Source organism: Salmo salar, chromosome 22 (assembly GCF_965601325.2).
Source record: "Salmo salar chromosome 22, fSalSal1, whole genome shotgun sequence".
Classification (NCBI taxonomy): domain Eukaryota; kingdom Metazoa; phylum Chordata; class Actinopteri; order Salmoniformes; family Salmonidae; genus Salmo; species Salmo salar.
Genome location: NC_138312.1, coordinates 33,610,794 through 33,632,888, shown reverse-complemented (window position 1 = coordinate 33,632,888; position 22,095 = coordinate 33,610,794). Strand labels below are relative to the sequence as shown.

Sequence of the window (22,095 nt, the reverse complement as noted above, 5' to 3'; positions counted from 1 at the left end):
GGTTTACCAGCTATCTTGTCCTGTCCAACTAAATAGCTAGTAAACACTTATTGGACCACTGGTGGCAAAGAGGCCGCACACCACTGCAGGCAAGCCCATATTGGACCGCTGTTTGCAACCAATATGGTAGTATTATGCCGCTGGCAGCCTAACAGCATACTAACTGTGAGTTGGCATGCCATTGTTAGTAGTGTTGGCTACCACCAGGTTATTAGTGCCAGCTACCGCTATCGTCCCTACCCTGCTATGGGCCAGCGTGCATGTGGGTCCTTTCTAACTGGTGTGATGAGAGAGGTCCTGAGGTGGTCCTACCTTCCTGACCAGGTCCTGGTCCTCGATCATTCCCAGATCCCTGCCTGCTGCCTGGGCTATCCTCTTCCCTGCTACCAGGTTCCCCACCATGATGGAGGCTGGACCCACACCCACTAAAGAGAAAGAGAGAGAGAATATGTGAGAGAGAGAAAGATGCATATTTACAATCAGATAAACAGTCCCTAGCTCAAAAGACATGGTAACTGTAAGCCAAATCAATTGCCAAGTTTTGCTGTATGATCCCCTGAACTGAGCCTACTGTACCTGGCTGTTTCTGCCGTGGTTTGGGGAGGTTGGTGACACAGGTATGGGGGCACATGAGGATGTTACAGGGGTGCAGGTTGCCATCCAGGAAGTTCTGCTTGGTCTCAAAGATGTGGATCCCTCCCAGGTGGGTCTTGGGTAACGTGTTGGCAGGCACCAGGGCTAGGCAGTACAGACCCACCTGGTGGATACTGTCAATGGCCTGGACAATGCACACACACGCACACACGCACACACACACACACACACACACACACACACACACACACACACACACACACACACACACACACACACACACACACACACACACACACCACACACACACACACACTCCTCAGTTAGACAACTTCCCTGTACATTGAAATCAGTGGTGTTTGTTTTGGAATGTACCAGGAAAGAGGTGTTTGTAGAGGGGTTAGCTACCTGCAGCACTCTGCTCATCCACTGGAAACTGTCCTCCTCACTGGCATCTGGTCTCTGCTCTGCCACAATAACTATCCTCTCATCATAAAACACCGTCACAGAGAACACCGCAATCCTGACACACACACGCGGATTAGAATGTCTACTGTGCAATGATCCATAGTCACACACACACACATAGTTGAAGTCGGAAGTTTACATACACTTAGGTTGGAGTCATTAAAACTCGTTTTTCAACCACTCCACAAATTTCTTGTTAACAAACTATAGTTTTGGCAAGTCGGTTAGGACATCTACTTTGTGCATGACATAAGTCACTTTTCCAAAAATTGTTTACAGACAGATTATTTCACTTATTATTCACTTTATCATAATTCCAGTGGGTCAGAAGTTTACATACACTAAGTTGACTGTGCCTTTAAACAGCTTGGAAAATCCCAGAAAATGATGTCATGGCTTTAGAAGCTTCTGATAGGCTAATTGACATCATTTGAGTCTATTGGAGGTGTACCTGTGGATGTATTTCAAGGCCTACCTTCAAACTCAGTGCGTCTTTGCTTGACATAATGGGAAAATCAAAAGAAATCAGCCAAGACCTCAGAAAAAAACATTGTAGACCTGCACAAGTCTGGTTCATCCTTGGGAGCAATTTCCAAACACCTGAAGTTACCACGTTCATCTGTACAAACAATAGTACGCAAGTATAAACACCATGGGACCATGCAGCCGTCATACCGCTCAGGAAGGAGACGTGTTCCGTCTCCTAGAGATGAACGTACTTTGGTGTGAAAAGTGCAAATCAATCCCAGAACAACAGCAAAGGAGCTTGTGAAGATGCTGCAGGAAACAGGTACAAAAGTATCTATATCCACAGTAAAACGAGTCCTATATCGACATAACCTAAAATGCCGCTCAGCAAGGAAGAAGCCACTGCTCCAAAACCGCCATAAAAAAAGCCAGACTACGGTTTGCAACTGCACATGGGGACAAAGATCGTAGTTTTTGGAGAAATGTCCTCTGGTCTGATGAAACAAAAATAAAACTGTTTGGCCATAATGACCATCGTTATGTCTGGAGGAAAAAGGGGGAGGCTTGCAAGCCCAAGAACACCATCTCAACCGTGAAGCACGGGGGTGGCTTGCTGCAGGAGAGACTGGTGCATTTCACAAAATAGATGGCATCATGAGGATGGAAAATTATGTGGATATATTGAAGCAACATCTCAAGACATCAGTCAGGAGTTAAAGGTTGGTCGCAAATGGGTTTTCCAAATGGACAATGACCCCAAGCATACTTCCAAAGTTGTGGCAAAATGGCTTAAGGACAACAAAGTCAAGGTATTGGAGTGGCCATCACAAAGCCCTGACCTCAAGCCTATATAAAATTTGTGGGCAGAACTGAAAAAAACGTGTGCGAGCAAGGAGGCCTACAAACCTGACTCAGTTACACCAGCTCTGTCAGGAGGAATGGGCCAAAATTCACCCAACTTATTGTGGGAAGCTTGTGGAAGGCTACCCGAAACATTTGACCCAAGCTAAACAATTTAAAGGCAATGCTACCAAATACTAATTGAGTGTGTGTAAACTTCTGACCCACTGGGAATGTGATGAAAGAAATAAAAGCTGAAATAAATCATTCTCTCCTATTATTCTGACATTTCACATTCTTAAAATAAAGTGGTTATCTTAACTGACCTAAGACAGGGAAGTTTTACTAGGATTAAATGTCAGGAATTGTGAAAACCTTTGGCTAAGGTGTATGTAAACTTCCGACTTCAACTGTATGTATTCATTACACATAAATACACATCCACACATAAAGCAGAGAACACCACAATTCCTACACACACAAAACCACTCTGAAGAAGACAATGCTCTGATCATTAGCTGATCGTTTCCAAGCCATAGGAATCCCCACCCACTTTAAAATGGTGGAAGCCCTCAATGACAACGTCCACGCAAAAACAAGTTATTTCCCAGTAATGATCGCTACACATCTCTATGCTCAATCCCCACTACAATTGACTCACACTGCACAGATCTCATCCAATGTTGATTCAAATACATGCTGACCCATGCGCACACACACACACAGTAATCACCTTCCGCGATACACAGTCTTGACAGGCTCCACGGCCAGTGCTGTGGCCACCAAGTCATCAGCGTTGTGTCTCCTCCCACTCACCATCAGCAGGCCTTCGTTCTTCCCCACCACAAATATCAGACTGCCCTGTAGAAGGGTTAGACACAGCCGTCAATACAGACTGACACACAAACGCTCGCAGATATGGACGCGCGCGCGCGCGCACACACACACACACACACACACACACACACACACACACACACACACACACACACACACACACACACACACACACACACACACACACACACACACACACACACACACACACACACACACACACACACACACACACACACACACACACACACACACACACACACACACACACAACATTCCTACTTACGGGTCCTACAAAGCCTAGGAGTCCAGATCTCACAAAAGGGATCTCTCCAATAGGAGCACCAAGAGTATTGACAGGAATCACCTATAGACAGACATGTTTCATTAAAATGTCTAATAGAAGAAGTGTTGAACAGCATATTGGTGTGTCTGACCAGGTGTAAGATGTGCTGTAACACATAAGGGGGAATTGAATGGTTGTGGGTCCGTACCTCAAAGGTGTTCTTGGTGACTCCTGGTAGGCCATAGTACATGTTGCCTCCGGCACGAGAGTTCACCACGATCTCCCCTATCTCATCTGTCTTACACAGCTGAGGAGGCCCTTCAGGCTTCACTATACACATCAGAGCTGCAGACACACACGAGACAGGCTTCACTATACACATCAGAGACACAGAGACAGGCTTCACTATACACATCAGAGACAGGCTTCACTATACACAGAGATACAGAGACAGTCAGCTGCACACAATAATGCAGAAACCTATTTACACATAAAGAAACAAAATGGACATGCCGTGGAGGTGATTTGGAATCCCACTCTTGTGATGAATGACTGTAGCCATGCCTGAGACTTCTAAGCCAGTTACACACATACACATGGATTTCACTCCTGATGTCTTTCCCCATTTCTCTCGCTCTTCTACACTGTGCACCACCTATCCCCTCTCCTCACCTCCAGGCATCACGTGACCCACGTCCTGCACGGTGAGGGCAGAGTTCTTGTCCTCCGCGTTGACCCTGATGACCCCGTGACTTAGACCCCCCATGGAGAGGATGGCCCTGGCTGGGATGGGCGTCCCTGGCACCCCCGGCCTGCACACAGAGGGGCACAGGACAGGGATTTTACAGAAAAATATACACATACTGCCGAAAGAGGATCCTTTAATCCATACATGCTTTCAATCATTGAAGGTGCAGTATGTAACTTTAATTTACTCCCATTTTTCCAGAGGCAAATCAGGGTACTACAAACACATTTTGCCAAGTAGCAAAACAAAACACAAACTGTTACATTCACCAAGAAGACCCATCAGGCCTATCCTACCTGCGGATGGCCACCGTCATGGCCTCAGGGGAGGTGGCACAGGGACAGATGACCTCTGGCTTCAACCCGTGGATCTGGAACACGTTGAGGAAGGCATCACAGGATGACACCGACCCTAAGGGAGAGACACAGATAGAGACATCTCACAACACTGACCGTTTTTAGAGGGCATCTATTCTAACCATACAGGTTAGAATACTGTCCTACTGCATGTGGGACGTTTGCTCTATGTCAGCCCCACTGACTGCCTGGAAGTTGCCATGCAGACCAGTTCCAAGCATGTCTGCCACCTGTAGTTCCAGTGTGGCTTCCAGAGACTACATTTCCCTGCATAGACTACATTTCACACTCACAGGGGTTGGCTCCATCAGCAACAATGAGCATGTGCAGTGATGCCAGGCTGGTGTCCCTCTGTTCCCTGTGTGCCATCATGGCCCAGTGCAGGTCACGACACTTCACCAAGGCAACGCGTGCTACGGGGGAAGAGGAGGGACAAATGAGTACATTAACCTCAGTGTTCTCATGGTCACACGGAGCGAGAGAGTGTGGAGGTGGTGTAACTACCTTTGTGTATGTGGACCCTCTGAACCCAGGAGAGAGGGCAAGCCTTCATCACAGCGTAGGGCACACTGATGGTGTGGATCCTGTTCATTACACTCTGAAAGAAGAACAAAATACAACTTATTAAACGGAAATACATATGATATGAAATCAGTTTACCAGTAACTATTATCCTCCCACCGTGAGAACTCCATGCCACAGGCCCATGTCCTTTTTAAAGTCCAGAACGTTCACTAGTGTCTCACCTAAGAACAGAAACAGATAAGTCCCCATGAGCAGCATCCTTTAAACACTTGTTCCCTGTGTATCATCCTCATAAAGATGCCATAAACTTACTCTCACGATAGAGTATGCCTCTCTGATATAGTGTAGTTCCTCACCCTCACAGTAGTTGCAGGCCTGGGTCAGTGCTTGACAATGGGTCAACATGGCCACCTTAGACACAGCCACACCCATCACTGTGCCCTCCTTACTAGCCTTGTACTAGAGGGAGAGAAAACACAATTATTTAGGATTAGATTAGGAGTACAAACATATGCACGTGCACACACATCTCACCTCTATGTATGCAGGGTCAGTGTTAGCTGTAGGGATGTGGGGCTGCCAGTCCTTGCCAGGTTTGGTGAGGTACTTGGAATCTGTCACCACCCACTTTAGCCGAGGCCAGCCTATAAGAGACAGTCAATATCATACACCAGCCAATCAACTTCATTAAAAAGAGACTCGTAGCGAAAGAGGAAAGGTATCACATTTGGATCTCTAGAGACAATGGTTGTGTTTGAGATCGACCAGATTGCAGTCACCGACTCGATGACTAGAACCACCTGGCTTCCTAAATAACTACTCATTATTATTTGTAGATCAGTCAGTCTACTTAGTCAGTCAGCTGTGACGGAGTAACAGCTGACTGATCTACAAATAATAGGTCACCTAACCTAGAATTCCTTACAAACAAATGCCAACCGCAATATCTACCAAGAGAATTCTCTTCGATTATAATCACAGTCGTGTATATCCCCCCCAAGCAGACACCTCGACGGCCCTGAAAGAACTTCATTGGGCTCTATGTAAACTGGAAACCACATATCCTGAGGCTGCATTTATTGTAGCTGGGGATTTTAACAAGGCTAATCTGAAAACAAGGTTCCCTAAATTTTATCAGTATATTGAATGCACGACCCGGGCTGGCAAAATTCTGGATCATTGTTATTCTAACTTCCGCGACGCATACAAAGCCATCCCTCGCCCTCCTTTTGGCAAATCTGACCACGACTCCATTTTGTTGCTCCCAGCCTATAGACAGAAACTAAAACAGGAAACGCCCGTGCTCAGGTCTGTTCAACGCTGGTCCGACCAATCTGATTCCACGCTTCAAGATTGCTTTGATCACGTGGACTGGGATATGTTCCGGTTAGCGTCGAACAACAACATTGATGTATACGCTGATTCGGTGAGCGAGTTAATTAGCAAGTGCATCGGTGATGTTGTACCCACGGCGACTTTTAAAACCTTCCCCAACCAGAAACCGTGGATTGATGGCAGCATTCGGGCAAAACTGAAAGCATGAACCTCTGCTTTTAAATCAGGGCAAGGCGACCGGAAACATGACCGAATACAAACAGTGTAGCTATTCCCTCCGCAAGGCAATCAAACAAGCTAAGCGTCAGTATAGAGATAAAGTAGAGTCGCAATTCAACGGCTAAGACACGAGAGGTATGTGGCAGGGTCTACAGTCAATCAAGTACTACAAAGAGAAAACCAGCCCAGTCGCGGACCCCAATGTCTTGCTCCCAGACAAACTAAACAACTTCTTTGCTCACCTTTGAGGACAATACAGTGCCACGGACACGGCCCGCTACCAAAACCTGTGGGCTCTCCTTCACCGCAGCCAACGTGAGTAAAACATTTAAATGTGTTAACCCTCGCAAGGCTGCCGGCCCAGATGGCATCCCTAGCCGTGTCCTCAGAGCATGCGCAGACCAGCTGGGTGGTGTGTTTACAGACATATTCAATAATCCCTATCCCAGTCTGCTGTTACCACATGCTTCAAGAGGGCCACCATTGTTCCTGTTCCCAAGAAAGCTAAGGTAACAGAGCTAAACGACTATCGCCCCGTAGCACTCACCTCGTCATCATGAAGTGCTTTGAGAGACTAGTCAAGGATCATATCACTTCCACCGTATCTGACACCCTAGACCCACTCCAATTTGCTTACCGCCCCAATAGGTCCACAGACGACGCATCGCAATCACACTGCACACTGCCCTAACCCATCTGGACAAGAGGAATACCTATGTAAGAATGCTGTTCATCGACTACAGCTCAGCATTTAACATCATAGTACCCTCCAAACTCGTCATTAAACTCGAGACCCTTGGTCTTGACCCCGCCCTGTGCAACTGGGTCCTGGACTTTCTGACGGGACGCCCCCATGTGGTGAGGGTAGGAAACAACATCTCCACCCCACTGATCCTCAACACTGCGGCCCCACAAAGGTGCATTCTCAGCCCTCTCCTGTACTCCCTGTTCACCCATGACTGCGGGGCCATGCACACCTCCAACTCAATCATCAAATTTGCAGACGACACTACAGTTGTAGGCTTGATTACCAACAACGACAAGACGGCCTACAGGGAGGAGGTGAGGGCTATCGGAGTGTGGTGTCAGGAAAATAACCTCACACTCAACGTCAACAAAACAAAGGAGATGATCGTGGACTTCAGAAAACTGCAGAGGGAGCACCCCCCTATCCACATCGACGGGACAGTAGTGGAGAAGGTGGAAAGTTTTAAGTTCCTTGGCGTACACATCACAGACAAACTGAAATGATCCACCAACACAGACAGCGTGGTGAAGAAGATGCAACAGCACCTCTTCAACCTCAGGAGGCTGAAGAAATTTGGCTTGTCACCAAAAACACTCACAAACTTTTACAGATGCACAATCGAGAGCTGTACCAGGCTGCCCGCCTGGACGGCAACTGCTCCGCCCACAACCGTAAGGCTCTCCAGAGGGTCGTGAGGTCTGCACAACGCATCACCGGGGGCAAACTACCTGCCCTCCAGGACACCTACATCATTCAGAAGGCGAGGTCAGTACAGGTGCATCAAAGCTGGGACCGAGAGACTGAAAAACAGCTTCTATCTCAAGGCCATCAGACTGTTAAACAGCCATCACTAACATTGAGTGGCTGCTGCCAACATACTGACTCAAATCTCTAGCCACTTTAATAATACAAAATTGGATGTAATAAATGTATCACTAGTCACTTTAAACAATGACACTTTATATAATGTTTACATACCCTACATTACTCATCTCATATGTATATACTGTACTCTATACCATCTACTGCATCTTGCCTATGCCGTCCGGCCATCGCTCATCCATATATTTATATGTACATATTCTTATTAATTCCTTTACACTTGTGTGTAAAAGGTAGTTGTTGTGAAATTGTTGGATTACTTGTTAGATATTACTGCATGGTCATAACTAGAAGCACAAGCATTTTGCTACACTCGCATTAACATCTGCTAACCATATGTATGTGACCAATAAAATTTGATTTTATTTGACATTGATGCTCTGGAACACGGCCAGTAATAGAGGCAGCTCCTGACCTTTAAACTGTAGAATCTCTCCAGTGGGCATCTTGGGAAGTCCCTTCAGACAGATCTCACTGGTCAGAGCCAAACTCACACTACAGCTGCCCAGCAGGAAGCCCACCTGACTACTTCCTGCATCCTGGTGGCAGAACAACAATGACAAATGGAGTCAATCACAGAGCAGATTGACAGTGGCTTGCGAAAATATTCACCCCCCTGACATTTTTCCTATTTTGTTGCCTTACAACCTGGAATTAAAATTGATTTTGGGGGGTTTGTATCATTTGATTTACACAACATGCCTACCACTTTGAAGATGCAAAATTTTTTTTTTATTATTGTGAAACAAACAAGAAATAAGACTTGAGTGTGCATAACTATTCATCCCCCCCAAAGTCAATATTTTATAGAGCCACCTTTTGCAGTAATTACAGACGCATCTCTTGGGGTATGTCTCTATAAGCTTGGCACATCTAGCTACTGGGATGTTTGCTCATTCGTCAAGGCAAAACTGCTCTAGCTCCTTCAAATTGGATGGGTTCCTCTGGTGTAAAGCAATCTTTAAGTCATACCACAGATTCTCAATTGGATTGAGGTCTGCGCTTTGACTAGGCCGTTCCAAGACATTTAAATGTTTCCCCTTAAACCATTTGAGTGTTGCTTTAGCAGTATGCTTAGGGTCAGTGTCCTGCTGGAAGGAGAACCTCTGTCCCAGTCTCAACTCTCTGGAAGATTGAAACAGGTTTCCTGCAAGAATTTCCCTGTATTTAGCGCCATCCATCCTTCCTTCAATTCTGACCAGTTTCCCAGTCCCTGCCGATGAAAAACATCCCCAAAGCATGATGCTGCCACCACCATGCCTCACTGTGGGGATGCTGTTCTCGGGGTGATGAGAGGTGTTGGGTTTGCGCCAGACATAGCGTTTTCCTTGATGGCCAAAAAGCATGTATCTATAAGCTTGGCACATCTAGCTACTGGGATGTTTGCTCATTCGTCAAGGCAAAACTGCTCTAGCTCCTTCAAATTGGATGGGTTCCTCTGGTGTAAAGCAATCTTTAAGTCATACCACAGATTCTCAATTGGATTGAGGTCTGCGCTTTGACTAGGCCGTTCCAAGACATTTAAATGTTTCCCCTTAAACCATTTGAGTGTTGCTTTAGCAGTATGCTTAGGGTCAGTGTCCTGCTGGAAGGAGAACCTCTGTCCCAGTCTCAACTCTCTGGAAGATTGAAACAGGTTTCCTGCAAGAATTTCCCTGTATTTAGCGCCATCCATCCTTCCTTCAATTCTGACCAGTTTCCCAGTCCCTGCCGATGAAAAACATCCCCAAAGCATGATGCTGCCACCACCATGCCTCACTGTGGGGATGCTGTTCTCGGGGTGATGAGAGGTGTTGGGTTTGCGCCAGACATAGCGTTTTCCTTGATGGCCAAAAAGCAACATTTTTGTCTCATCTGACCAGAGTACCTTCTTCCAAATGTTTGGGGAGTCTCCCACATGCGTTTTGGCAAACACCAAACGTGTTTGCTTATTTCTTTCTTTAAGCAACGGCTTTTTTCTGTCCACTCTTCCGTAAACCCCAGCTATGTGGAGTGTACGGCTTAAAGTAGTTCTATGGACAGATACTCCGATCTCCGCTGTGGAGCTTTGCAGCTCCTTCAGGGCTATCTTTGGTCTCTTTGTTGCCTCTCTGATTAATGCCCTCATTGCCTGGCCCGTGAGTTTTGGTAGGTTTGTTGTGGTGCCTAATTCTTTCCAATTTTAATAATGGATTTAATGGTGCTCCGTGGGATGTTAAACATTTCTGATATTTTTGTATAACCCAACCCTGATCTGTACTTCTCCACAACTTTGTCCCTGACCTGTTTGGAGAGCTCCTTGGTCTTCATGGTGCCCCTTGCTTAGTGGTGTTGTAGACTCTGGGGCCTTTCAGAACAGGTGTATATATACTGAGATCATGTGACAGATCATGTGACAATTAGATTGCACACAGGTGGACTTTATTTAACTAATTATGTGACTTCTGAACGTAATTGGTTGCACCCGATCTTATTTAGGGACTTCATTGCAAATACATATGCAGGCATCACTTTTCTGTTTTTTGAAACAAGTATTTATTTTTATTTCACTTCAACAATTTGGACTTTTTTGTGTATGTCCATTACATGAAATCCAAATAAAAATCCATTTAAATTACTGGTTGTAATGCAACAAAATAGGAAAAAGCCAAGGGGGATGAATACTTTTGCAAGGCACTATAACAGCATGTCAATGTGAGTTTGAATAAGTTCCAATGGCATGTCCATTACCTTGCGAGACAGAGGTACCTCTATAGGGACAGGGATGACCTCAGCCAACAGGCAGCCATAGAAGGCCACCAAAAACATCCCAGGGTCACTGTTAGGGAACACTAGAGCCACCTACAGGAAATAAAAGAAAAAAACTAAGTTGATGCATGGACCTTAAAACCTGTTGAGTATAGGGGGCAGTATTTTCACGGTCGGATGAAAAACGTACCCAAATTAAACTGCCTACTACTCTGGCCCAGAAACTAGAATATGCATATTATTAGTAGATTTGGATAGAAAACACTCTGACGTTTCTAAAACTGTTTGAATGATGTCTGTGAGTATAACAGAACTCATATGGCAGGCAAAAACCTGAGAAAAATCCAACCAGGAAGTGGGAAATCTGAGAATTGTAGTTATTCTTTTGAATCCCTATCGAAACTACAGTGTCTGTGGGGTCACGTTGCACTTCCTAAGGCTTCCATTGGCTGTCAACAGCCTTTAGAAAGTGGTTTCATCATTCTCCTGTTACTGGGCAGAGAATAGTAGCTCAGTCAATGAGTGGACTGCCTGAGGACAAAGGGCTTGGTTATGTGCGAGCCCGCAAGCGCACCATTCCTTCTTTTTCTCCTGGAATGAATACGCTATTGTCCGGTTGGAATATTATCGCATTTTGACGTTAAAAATACACTAAAGATTGATTGTAAACAATGTTTGACATGTTTCTACAAACGGTAATGGAACATTTTGACTTTTCGTGTCTCGATTTGCACTCGCGCATTATGCCTTTGGATAGTGATCTGAACGCACGAACAAAACTGATGTATTTGGACATAAATATGGAGTATTTCGAACAAAACAAACATTTATTTTGGAAGTAGGAGTCCTGGGAGTGCATTCCGCTGAAGATCAGCAAAGGTAAGGAATGATTTCTAACACTAATTCATAGTTTTGTTGATGCCAAAATGTATAGCTTGCATTGATGGTTGAGCTATGTACTCAGAATATTGAACAATGTGCTTTCTCCGTAAAGTTATTTTGAAATCTGACATAGCGGTTGCATCAAGGAGTAGTGTATCTAAAATTCTTTAAATAATTGTTATATATTTTGTCAACATTTATGATTAGTATTTCTGTAAATTAATGTGCTCATTCACCGGAAGGTTTGGTGGGAATACATTTTCTGAACATCACGCGCCAATGTAAAATGCTGTTTTTGGATATAAATATGAACTTGATCGAACAAAACATACATGTATTGTGTAACATGATGTCCTATGAGTGTCATCTGATGAAGATCGTCAAAGGTTAGTGCTTCATTTTAGCTGTATTTTGGGTTTTTGTGACACATCTCCTTGCTTGGAAAATGGCTGTGTGGTTATTGTTTGTATTTGTACTGTCCTAACATAATCTAATGTTTTGCTTTCGCTGTAAAGCCTTTTTGAAATCGGACAATGTGGTTACATTAAGGAGAAGTGTATCTTTAAAATGGTGTAAAATAGTCGTATGTTTGAGAAATTGAAATTATTAGAATTTTGATGTTTTGTATTTCGCACCCTGCTGTTCCATTGGGTGTTGGCTAGGCGTTCCGCTAGCGGAACGTCTGTCCTCAACAGGTTCATTATGCAGAAATCGCTCCGCCATTTCTTGGTTGCTAAAATTCAAATAGTTCGCCTCATTTCAGTTTATGTGAAAAAACAAGCAAGTATTCTGTAGCGTAGAGAATCATTGTACCATCTAAACCATTATCAAATATATTTTCTATAAGCAAAAATATTGTATTTTCAGCTGTTTGAAGCTGGTGTACAAAACCGAAATTAAAAGATGAAAAACTTAAGCACGGGAAGCATAGAAATAGTGCACATAGAATATATCTACCACTTCTTAGACATGTGCTCAATGAGAATGAAAGATCTATAGCAAAAATTTCTATGTGAATTTGGTCAGATTGCCCAAAAAGTTACATATTGCAACTTTAATTTATGGGATTGTTCTGACGCTATATCATTACGACACAGAGGGAAGTAGAATTAGTGTGAGTCGGTGTGTCTCACCCTGTCCCCAGGCTTGAGGACCTGCTCGTTCTTGGGCCCCAGTTTATTGAGGAGGGTGTAGGCCAGCTTCACACTGCGGCTCCACAGCTTCCCTGATGGAGGAAGAAGGGGAGGAGGGAGGGTGGGCATTGTAAATAACAGTGGCACACTCTGACAATCAATCTCATACTCCTCCTCTCATAACCCTCCATTACTTTGATTACTCTATCCACACCATGTCTACAGTATAGTACCAACAATAACCTGAAATAATATAAGAAATAAATGATCCAGGGCCAGACCTTGACCCTCCCTATATAGTAAGTAGAGTTATTTAAATGTAAGCAATCGTATTACCATGAGGGGTTTAAGACTGTGACGTACCGTACGTCAGTGTGTACAGGGGTTTGTGTGTGGGCCAAGTTTCTTACTGTACGTCAGTGTGTACAGGGGTTTGTGTGGGCCAAGTTTCTTACTGTACGTCAGTGTGTACAGGGGTTTATGTGTGGGCCAAGTTTCTTACTGTACGTCAGTGTGTACAGGGGTTTGTGTGTGGGCCAAGTTTCTTACTGTACGTCAGTGTGTACAGGGGTTTGTGTGTGGGCCAAGTTTCTTACTGTACGTCAGTGTGTACAGGGGTTTGTGTGGGCCAAGTTTCTTACTGTACGTCAGTGTGTACAGGGGTTTATGTGTGGGCCAAGTTTCTTACTGTACGTCAGTGTGTACAGGGGTTTGTGTGTGGGCCAAGTTTCTTACTGTACGTCAGTGTGTACAGGGGTTTGTGTGTGGGCCAAGTTTCTTACTGTACGTCAGTGTGTACAGGGGTTTGTGTGTGGGCCAAGTTTCTTACTATACGTCAGTGTGTACAGGGGTTTGTGTGTGGGCCAAATTTCTTACTGTACGTCAGTGTGTACAGGGGTTTGTGTGTGGGCCAAGTTTCTTACTGTACGTCAGTGTGTACAGGGGTTTGTGTGTGGGCCAAGTTTCTTACTGTACGTCAGTGTGTACAGGGGTTTGTGTGTGGGCCAAGTTTCTTACCGTACGTCAGTGTGTACAGGGGTTTGCCAGTGATGTCCAAGGCGGTGAGGGCGGGGCTCTTGCCCTGTGTGGCCCCCCAGCGAACCAGGGCAGCCTGGAGGGCAGGGGGCCAGTTACTGACCACCCCCAGGGGCTCCCCCTTCACTGGGATGATCTGACGTCCCTCTGGCCGCGGGGTGTTGGGGTCTGGCTGAGGCACTGGAGGAGACGGGGGAGCAGTATTAACCAGAGAGCACCTTTGAGGTTGGTACAGAGGGGTGGAAATGAAAATATTGTAGGTGACATTGACAGAGATATAGTCTGATCTCAGATCTGTTTGTGCTGACTGGAGTTGGCAAGACTGCACTAACAGGTCTGGTACCGGGCTAAGAGAGATCTACTAATTGAAGAATAAATGGTGACTCACCCTCTACAATTTCCTCCTGGTCGTCCATGAAGAACTCACTGAGCGGGGGCCTCTTGGGCCTCTTCAAGGTGTTGAGCAGCTGCTGAATCTTAGTGGACACCCTGCTGTTAATCGGGACACCTGGAGGGTGGGGGGTGGGTAGTCCGACAAACACTGTCACACACACATAAACACACACACTCTCCCTGCCCCGATACACAAAGTCTTGATTTCACACACAACTCTGGCTTGCCTTATTTCGCCAGAACATTTCTCCACTCTCAGTCTGCTAGTTTTTTAATCCACATCATAATTTCCCACTGCAAGCAGGTTTTTTTCTTAAATTCTTTTTAGAATGAAAGCCAGTAGACAAAGGGCTCCCTCTACACCAGGACTGGGAGGGTCGGAGTGAGGTAGGAGGGAATAGGAATCATTGGATTCATAATAGGAAAACACATGAGGATTCATCAGTTTCAGAGGATGGTTCTGGTTTCAGAGATCTACTATTCTCCCTAAAATCATACGGTACAAACAGAGGGTAAGAACAAGTCACAAGGCACAAACAGTACACAGACGTATACATTCTCATAGGGAAATGTGTTACCTCTTCTGTTACCTATTGCCAGTCAATATAACATGTGACAGGGTGGAAAAAGACCAGAAGAAAAGAAAGCAACATGGTTTGGTTAATGATATGGTCCAGTCGGAAAGCAAAATGTTATTCAAGAAAAAATACTTATTTCTTCAAAAAAGTTATTTTCAATGGAAATGCAAAATTGTATGAATCGACGAGGACACACACTCACAATCTCACACACACTTCCGTACTCCTACGTGACCCATCACACACACACACAGAGATGCTATTCTTACCGTCGGCTGTCTCCATCATGCCGGAGCGACTCTGTCCACGGCTCATCCCCTGGACCACGGGAGGGTTGTTGGGCCGGTCCACCTGAGAGAAGTCCCTGGCCTGGGGGGCCGCTGTTGTCACATCTGGGGGAGGGGTACTGTTCTCTGAAGGGCCTGGGAGGAAGACAGGGTGATTTTATCTGCTCAGTTTACCTAATATAGAGTTACAGGTCATGGCGTTCTAGTGTTGTGGTCATGAGGACATATCTTACCGATGCGTGCGTGAGCCAGCATGTCAGCTATGACTGGATGCTGTGGCTGTAGTTGTGGCTGGTACTGGGGCTGATATTGGGGCTGATACTGGGGCTGATACTGGGGCTGATACTGGGGCTTGTACTGGGGCTGGGCTTGGGGCTGGGATGGTTGAGGCTGGGGCTTGCCCTCTCCATGGGACAGGGTGGAGGAGGCAGAGGAGGAGGTGGACGAGCCTTGGACAGAGTGGTTGATCCAGGAGTCAGGGCTCTGCAGACTGGGGGGCTGCAGCAGAGAGGGAGTGTCCAGAGCCTCCAAATCGACTCCCACTGACGACTGCCTCAGCAGAGCACCCTCATCCTCTGAACCTGACGACGAGTCTGAGATAGGAGAAAGCGTAAGAGAGATGGAGAGAATTAGAAAGAGAGCGTGTGACATTAGGATTAAACTCTACAGTACTAACAATAAAGCTTACGTAGGCTGTTCCTGAGGAAATAGAAGCAGTCAGGCTGATTTGAGGGGGTCAGTCCTACGCTACCTGGTGGGGTGCAGTTGATGACGGGTGACTGGACGTAGGTGGAGCGGCGTTTGGTGGGCATGGGCAGTGCCATCTTCTCCTCCTTGTGTTTGGCCAACGCAGCCTGCACCGTCTCTGTGTGGATATCTGAGGCAACGAGAGAGAGAGAGAGAGGGAGAAAGGGAGAGAGAGAAGGGAAGAAGGCAAGAGGAAGAAATTCCCCTTTACAATTTGGATGATCGGATAGGGATGGAGAGGATGAACTTGAACATGAGAACACCCACAGATAAACTTGAGTTTTACAGAATTTTTTCTTCTGAAATCTAAGTGAAACTGCCAGTGACGGAGACCTTTCAATAATCTTTATTCCATAGATATTGATGCATAAAGACAATCAGTGTTCTGTCAACACAGTAAAAGCTGAAGTGACGTTTGACTTTTAACCATCAGAGGAGAAGAGACGCCAGTTAGGTCCTGCTGTAACAGGAAATCACTGTTTGTGTGCTGGAGAGAGAGGGTCTATTACCATCCTCACCCATCCCTTACCTTTAGAAAGTATTCACAGCATACCCCTCGACGTTTTGGAATACTTATCTAATCAAGATATATTAATGTTTTATTTTCCATCGATTATTTTATAAATGCTCAAATTTTTCTTTCACTTTGACATTACAGAGTATTTTGCGTACATCATTGACAAAAAAATGACAATTACGCACCCACCCAACCAACACCCACCGCCTGCCCCCCCCACACACACACACACACACGAACACACGAACACACACACACACACACACACACACACACACACACACACACACACACACACACACACACACACACACACACACACACACACACACACGAACTCATGTGCAGAAGACACACAGGCAACCACAGATACATTTCTTCATGAGAGATACAATCAGAATGGAATGGAAGAGAATCTACATAAACCATCATCAAAAACAAGACATTGCTTAACCAACACTATAGAATGTCACAAGATAACATTTGATTCTTCTAAAAATAGACTGCTATTCTGTTTCCATTCTTCCCATACGCTGCATGCCCAATCATTCGTCGCCATAGAAACATGAGAGAATGACCATCACATATGTCTGAGAGGCCGAGAGGCGTCTCCGTGGATATAGGTGAGGTTGCCAGGTGTTAAGATGTTAACATTGTAAGGCGTCTCTCCTCCATCTCTCTGGCCCCACACGGCAACCAACAAATGCATAGCAGAGACTACACACTAGAAGCACCTCAGCCTAGCAACACACACACACTGGCTGCTACCTTCCACACACCCATGTAAATGCATATAGGCTACATACACGTGCACACAAGACAATCCCTTCTGGATCTAAACATCAATAATATTACTGACAGCTAATTGTACATCTCTACATCCTCTTGCCCGCTGTCTTCCTTTCTCTGTACCCCCCCCCCCCCCCCCCCATGAGACTGAGGTGTCAGCAGGTTCATCATAAGGAGGACTAAACCACCCAGACCTGCATCTCCCTGGCCCCTCACTCTATCCCTACTCTGTATCCCTCCTCTGTATCCCTCCTCTGTATCCCTCCTCTGTATCCCTCATCTGTATCCCTCATCTGTATCCCTCCTCTGTATCCCTCCTCTGTATCCCTCCTCTGTATCCCTCCTCTGTATCCCTCCTCTGTATCCCTCTCTTATTCCCTCTCTTATTCCCTCTCTTATTCCCTCTCAGTCCCGCTCCATTTCTTTGTGATATTCCTCTGTTATCCAGTAATAAAACAGTGTTTTCCCTCAATACTCTTCAAAGTCCTCCATTATCCCTGCATCCTATTTGTTTCCACCTGACTACCAGCTACCACTCCCTTTCCCTCTTTCCCAATCCTTCTTCGCTTTGCCCCAAATCCAGTCGGACTTCCAGCAAGATCCCCAGAGATCCCTTCAGATATCAAATGGAACTTGAAGAAAACGTTCATGCAGTTGTCTCTATCTGGTCAGCCGTCCTATAGGATCCAATAGATCACACACAATGGTAGTCCTTCAGCCCCTCCGGCACATCAGACTGGCATCGATTTAGTGTGTGTGTGTGTGTGTGTGTGTGTGTGTGTGTGTGTGTGTGTGTGTGTGTGTGTGTGTGTGTCTCACGTGAGAGGCGAGACCAGTCTGATGCAGAGGCTGTCCAGACAGGGAAGGGAGGAGAGGGAAGTGGAAGGAGAGAGAAACAGTAGAGCATGAAGCTGCCTAGAGGGAGGATACATTTACACTGTGTGCACCTAGTAACAGAAGGAGAGAGAGAGTAAAACAGTGAGAGAGAGACAGAGAGCGAGAGAGGGGGAGAGCAAGAGAGAGAGAGAGCAAGAGAGAGAGAGAGCAAGAGAGAGAGAGAGAGAGAGAGAAATCAGTTATTTAGTGTCTTTTCAACCATCTAAAGATCCATTCTAACAATCCTTCCCTGCAATCTTTAGAATCTACAACAGAATTCTATAGTTCTGAGTTCATCCATCCTGTTTAGTATTCCCCCTGCTCTCTCCACAGCCCAGCACATTGCCAAGCCGTGACATCCCTCCACACTCACAATGTGAGGGATCTGGACTCCTGGGCTCCCCTGTAGAGGGGCTGCTGAACACTGTAAGAAGTATAGGGACTTTTCTTTCTCCACAACCCAACAGGACACACACACACATGACCTCAGACAGTGTTCACACTCCAACACACACGTGCAAAGCAGTGCTGCCCTTTTATTGGTATTTGAGACAATTATGGGATTACGAGATTCTGCTTCAAAACTGTATTACTGGTTATATTGATCGAAATTAAAGAAAATACTGAGAGAATAGATCAAACCAAACATGAATGAGAAACTCAACATTATTGACTATGACTGGATTTCCTTAGGTGACTAAGTGTCGATTTAAAAACGTAAACTTATGTAAGGAGAGAAGTTGTTGCTCACCTGATCGGTAACGGTCATCCCTGGTCCCTCCGCTGCGGTGCGGTCGTCGGGAGCGGCGATCACGGTAGCGAGAAGAGGAGCTGGGGGGAGGAGCCTGTGTGTGAGCGTTGACATGGGTGGAGCCAGAAGCGTTGCTAGGACCAGGAGCATGCGCGTCATAGGCAGGAGGGGGAGGTTCTACTGGGGAGCACAACAAAAATTAAGTAGATGATTAGGAGATCACAAGACAGTAAACAAAGTACATAGTATATAGAAGGTCATGTACCACAGAGTACATATATAGAGATGTGGCTATGTCCTTTCCATAGATGCAGACAGAAAGGGCTCAGAACTCTCCACGCCTTCAGTTCTTCCCTTGACCCTTGACCTGACTAGGGCTGTGGCGGTCATGAAAATTTGTCAGCTGGTGATTGTCAAGCAAATAACTGTCGGTCTCACGGTAATTGACCGTTAATTAACATAATCACATTTAGCATCTCTGGGCTTCGACACACAGCCTACAAGCCACTGATGCAGACCTTTGAAACATTTCCATTTTGAAAAGTCTAATAAATCCATGTTATATAGCCTACACCATCACAATACATCCATTATTTATTTTAGACTGGTCTAAAGAAACATGATATGAAGAAAATGTAGTCTATTTCAAAAGAACAGAATAGCATACTTGACTTAGGTTAGGCCCTGATCTGGCTATTGTCACGTCCTGACCAGTAAAAAGGGTCATTTGCCATTGTAGTATGGTCAGGGCGTGGCAGGGGGGTTGTTTTTGTGTGTTTTGGGGTTGGTTTGTTTAGAGGGGATTTGTTCTAGTTTTCATTTTCTATGTTCTTTTTCTATGTGTGGCCGAGTATGGTTTCCAATCAGAGGCAGGTGTCTTTCGTTGTCTCTGATTGGAAGCCATACTTAGGCTGCCTGTTTTTTCCTTTGGGTTTGTGGGTGGTTGTTTTCTGTATAGCCTGTGTGCCTTATGGAACTGTTTCGTCGTCTGTTTATTTTGTTTTGAGTGTTCTCTCTAATAAAGTAAGAAGATGAGCACTATACCCGCTGCATTTTGGTCACCTTTCATCAACGCCTCTGACAGCTATGCCATATGGCTGTGGGCTACACTAGTTAATTTAGCAGACAAGAATTCCGTGGCATTATTTTATATTATTTTGTAGTATGAAGAATACAATTGAACATATCTGAATGAAACAGAAAGGATATTTTCTCCAAAACTATTTGAGGGAGTGCGTACATGCAGCTATTCTGTGTTGAGCGGTTAACAAACAAGGTCCTCCTATATGTTTAATTTAGAGTTATTTATGCAACTTTAGTTGTGATTAGGGTTGCAAAGGGTCGGAAACTTTCCGGTAAATTTCCAGGAATTTCCGGAAATTTTCCATGGGAAGTTAAGCCAGGGAATTTTGCTTAAATTCATAAAAAAGTTAGCTTATGACAGTGAAACTTTTTTTGTGGGATACACATAAGGCAATTCTAGGTCTTGTGGCATATTTTGGTTAAACTATCCACTATTCAATGCATGCACAGTGCATTCTTCCATCACATGTGCAGTGCACTCTTCCATCACATGTTCAGCTGATTCTCAAGATATTGCATACTAATGAGATTCTATTGAGCCCACACTACTACACTGTCTGAGCCAAGGACTACATGCTTTCTGGTAAGTTTAGATTACAATATTGGATGGGGTGAATATATTTTATATGACATACATGATTTTCTGTTAACTAGAAAATAGTAGCCTACAGCAAAATGTGTTTAAATCCTTTCTAACTTGTTAACAATTTCTGCTAGTTAGATTTTGCTACCATGTGGGATTTAGCTTGCTTGAGCCTGCTAACTGAGGAGTGTTAATTCACCTGTGTCCATACATATTTCATTTTAAAACATTTATCTTACAAAGGAGTTGTTTAATACAACTGCTTAACTATTTATCTGTACATGGAATGGTATTATTATTTTTTTACTCATTCTTTTCCCAATCTTTACAGGAAAATGCCACGGGCACTATCTGATGTGTGGAGACATTTCACTGCAGCTAATGTAGAAGGAAAAGCTGTGTACATTTGCAAATACTGTGCCAAATCATATGTGAAGAATGCAACAAAGATGCAGAATCATCTGGCCAAATGCATAAAGTTCCCTCAGCGTTCACAACAAGCAACCTCTGAGAAAAGTCCCTCTACTTCTATTCGAGGTGAAAATGATAAAATCAGACACCTTATCGATAGCAAGAGCTCATGGTCCTTCTGGAATCAGAAGTTTTTTTGACTCAATGGAAGAAAGTAGTCAGAGAAATGCTGATGAATGTCTTGCTCCAGCTGTGTATGCAACTGGTTCACCTCTGATGCTCACAGGCAATGTGTATTGAAAGAGAATTCTGAATGTTCTCTGCCCAGCATACACCCCTCCAACCAGACATGCTTTATCTACTCATTTGCTGGATGCAGAGTTCAACAGAGTTCAAGTGAAGGTCAAGCAAATCATAGAGAAAGCAGACTGTATTGAAATCATCTCTGATGGGTGGTCGAATGTTCATGGGCAAGGAATAATTAACTACATCATCTCCACCACTCAACCAGTATTCTAGAAGAGCCCAGACACAAGGGACAACAGACATACCAGTCTCTACATTGCAGATGAGCTGAAGGCAGTCATCAATGACCTTGGACCACAGAAGATATTTGCACTGGTGACAGACAATGCTGCGAACATGAAGGCTGCTTGGTCTAAAGTGGAGGAATCCTACCCTCACATCACACCCATTGGCTGTGCTGCTCATGCATTGAATCTGCTCCTCAAGGACATCATGGCACTGAAAACAATGGATACACTCTACAAGAGAGCCAAGGAAAAGGTTAGGTATGTGAAGGGTCATCAAGTTATAGCAGCAATCTACCTCACCAAGCAAAGTAAGAAGAATAAGAGCACCACATTGAAGCTGCCCAGCAACCACCGATGGGGTGGTGTTGTCATCATGTTTGATAGTCACCTGGAGGGAAAGGAGTCTCTCCAAGAAATGGCCATATCACAGTCTGCCGATATGGACAGCCCCATCAAGGGGATCC

The 22,095-nt window shown here is 45.0% G+C and overlaps 1 protein-coding gene across 3 annotated transcripts in view; it reads right to left on the bottom strand.

The window, feature by feature from the left end:
• LOC106583173 (disco-interacting protein 2 homolog B-A) overlaps window positions 1–22,095 on the bottom strand; it is a 73,572-nt gene that overhangs the window by 14,244 nt on the left and 37,233 nt on the right. For 2 of the 3 annotated variants that reach the window (XM_045705286.2, XM_045705288.2), the window contains exons 3-24: window positions 19,022–19,201; window positions 16,093–16,218; window positions 15,575–15,934; window positions 15,324–15,476; window positions 14,472–14,591; window positions 14,066–14,263; window positions 13,049–13,140; window positions 11,016–11,126; window positions 8,722–8,845; window positions 5,657–5,766; window positions 5,479–5,581; window positions 5,279–5,343; window positions 5,102–5,195; window positions 4,891–5,010; window positions 4,538–4,652; window positions 4,166–4,305; window positions 3,702–3,838; window positions 3,494–3,574; window positions 3,104–3,231; window positions 1,003–1,117; window positions 577–778; window positions 313–425 (exon numbers count right to left, since the gene is read on the bottom strand). In XM_045705286.2, the coding sequence (XP_045561242.1) occupies window positions 313–425; window positions 577–778; window positions 1,003–1,117; window positions 3,104–3,231; window positions 3,494–3,574; window positions 3,702–3,838; window positions 4,166–4,305; window positions 4,538–4,652; window positions 4,891–5,010; window positions 5,102–5,195; window positions 5,279–5,343; window positions 5,479–5,581; window positions 5,657–5,766; window positions 8,722–8,845; window positions 11,016–11,126; window positions 13,049–13,140; window positions 14,066–14,263; window positions 14,472–14,591; window positions 15,324–15,476; window positions 15,575–15,934; window positions 16,093–16,218; window positions 19,022–19,201 (2,987 nt within the window). The remainder of the gene's footprint in view (window positions 1–312; window positions 426–576; window positions 779–1,002; window positions 1,118–3,103; window positions 3,232–3,493; window positions 3,575–3,701; window positions 3,839–4,165; window positions 4,306–4,537; window positions 4,653–4,890; window positions 5,011–5,101; window positions 5,196–5,278; window positions 5,344–5,478; window positions 5,582–5,656; window positions 5,767–8,721; window positions 8,846–11,015; window positions 11,127–13,048; window positions 13,141–14,065; window positions 14,264–14,471; window positions 14,592–15,323; window positions 15,477–15,574; window positions 15,935–16,092; window positions 16,219–19,021; window positions 19,202–22,095) is intronic. The other variant, XM_045705287.2, reaches the window with a different exon arrangement.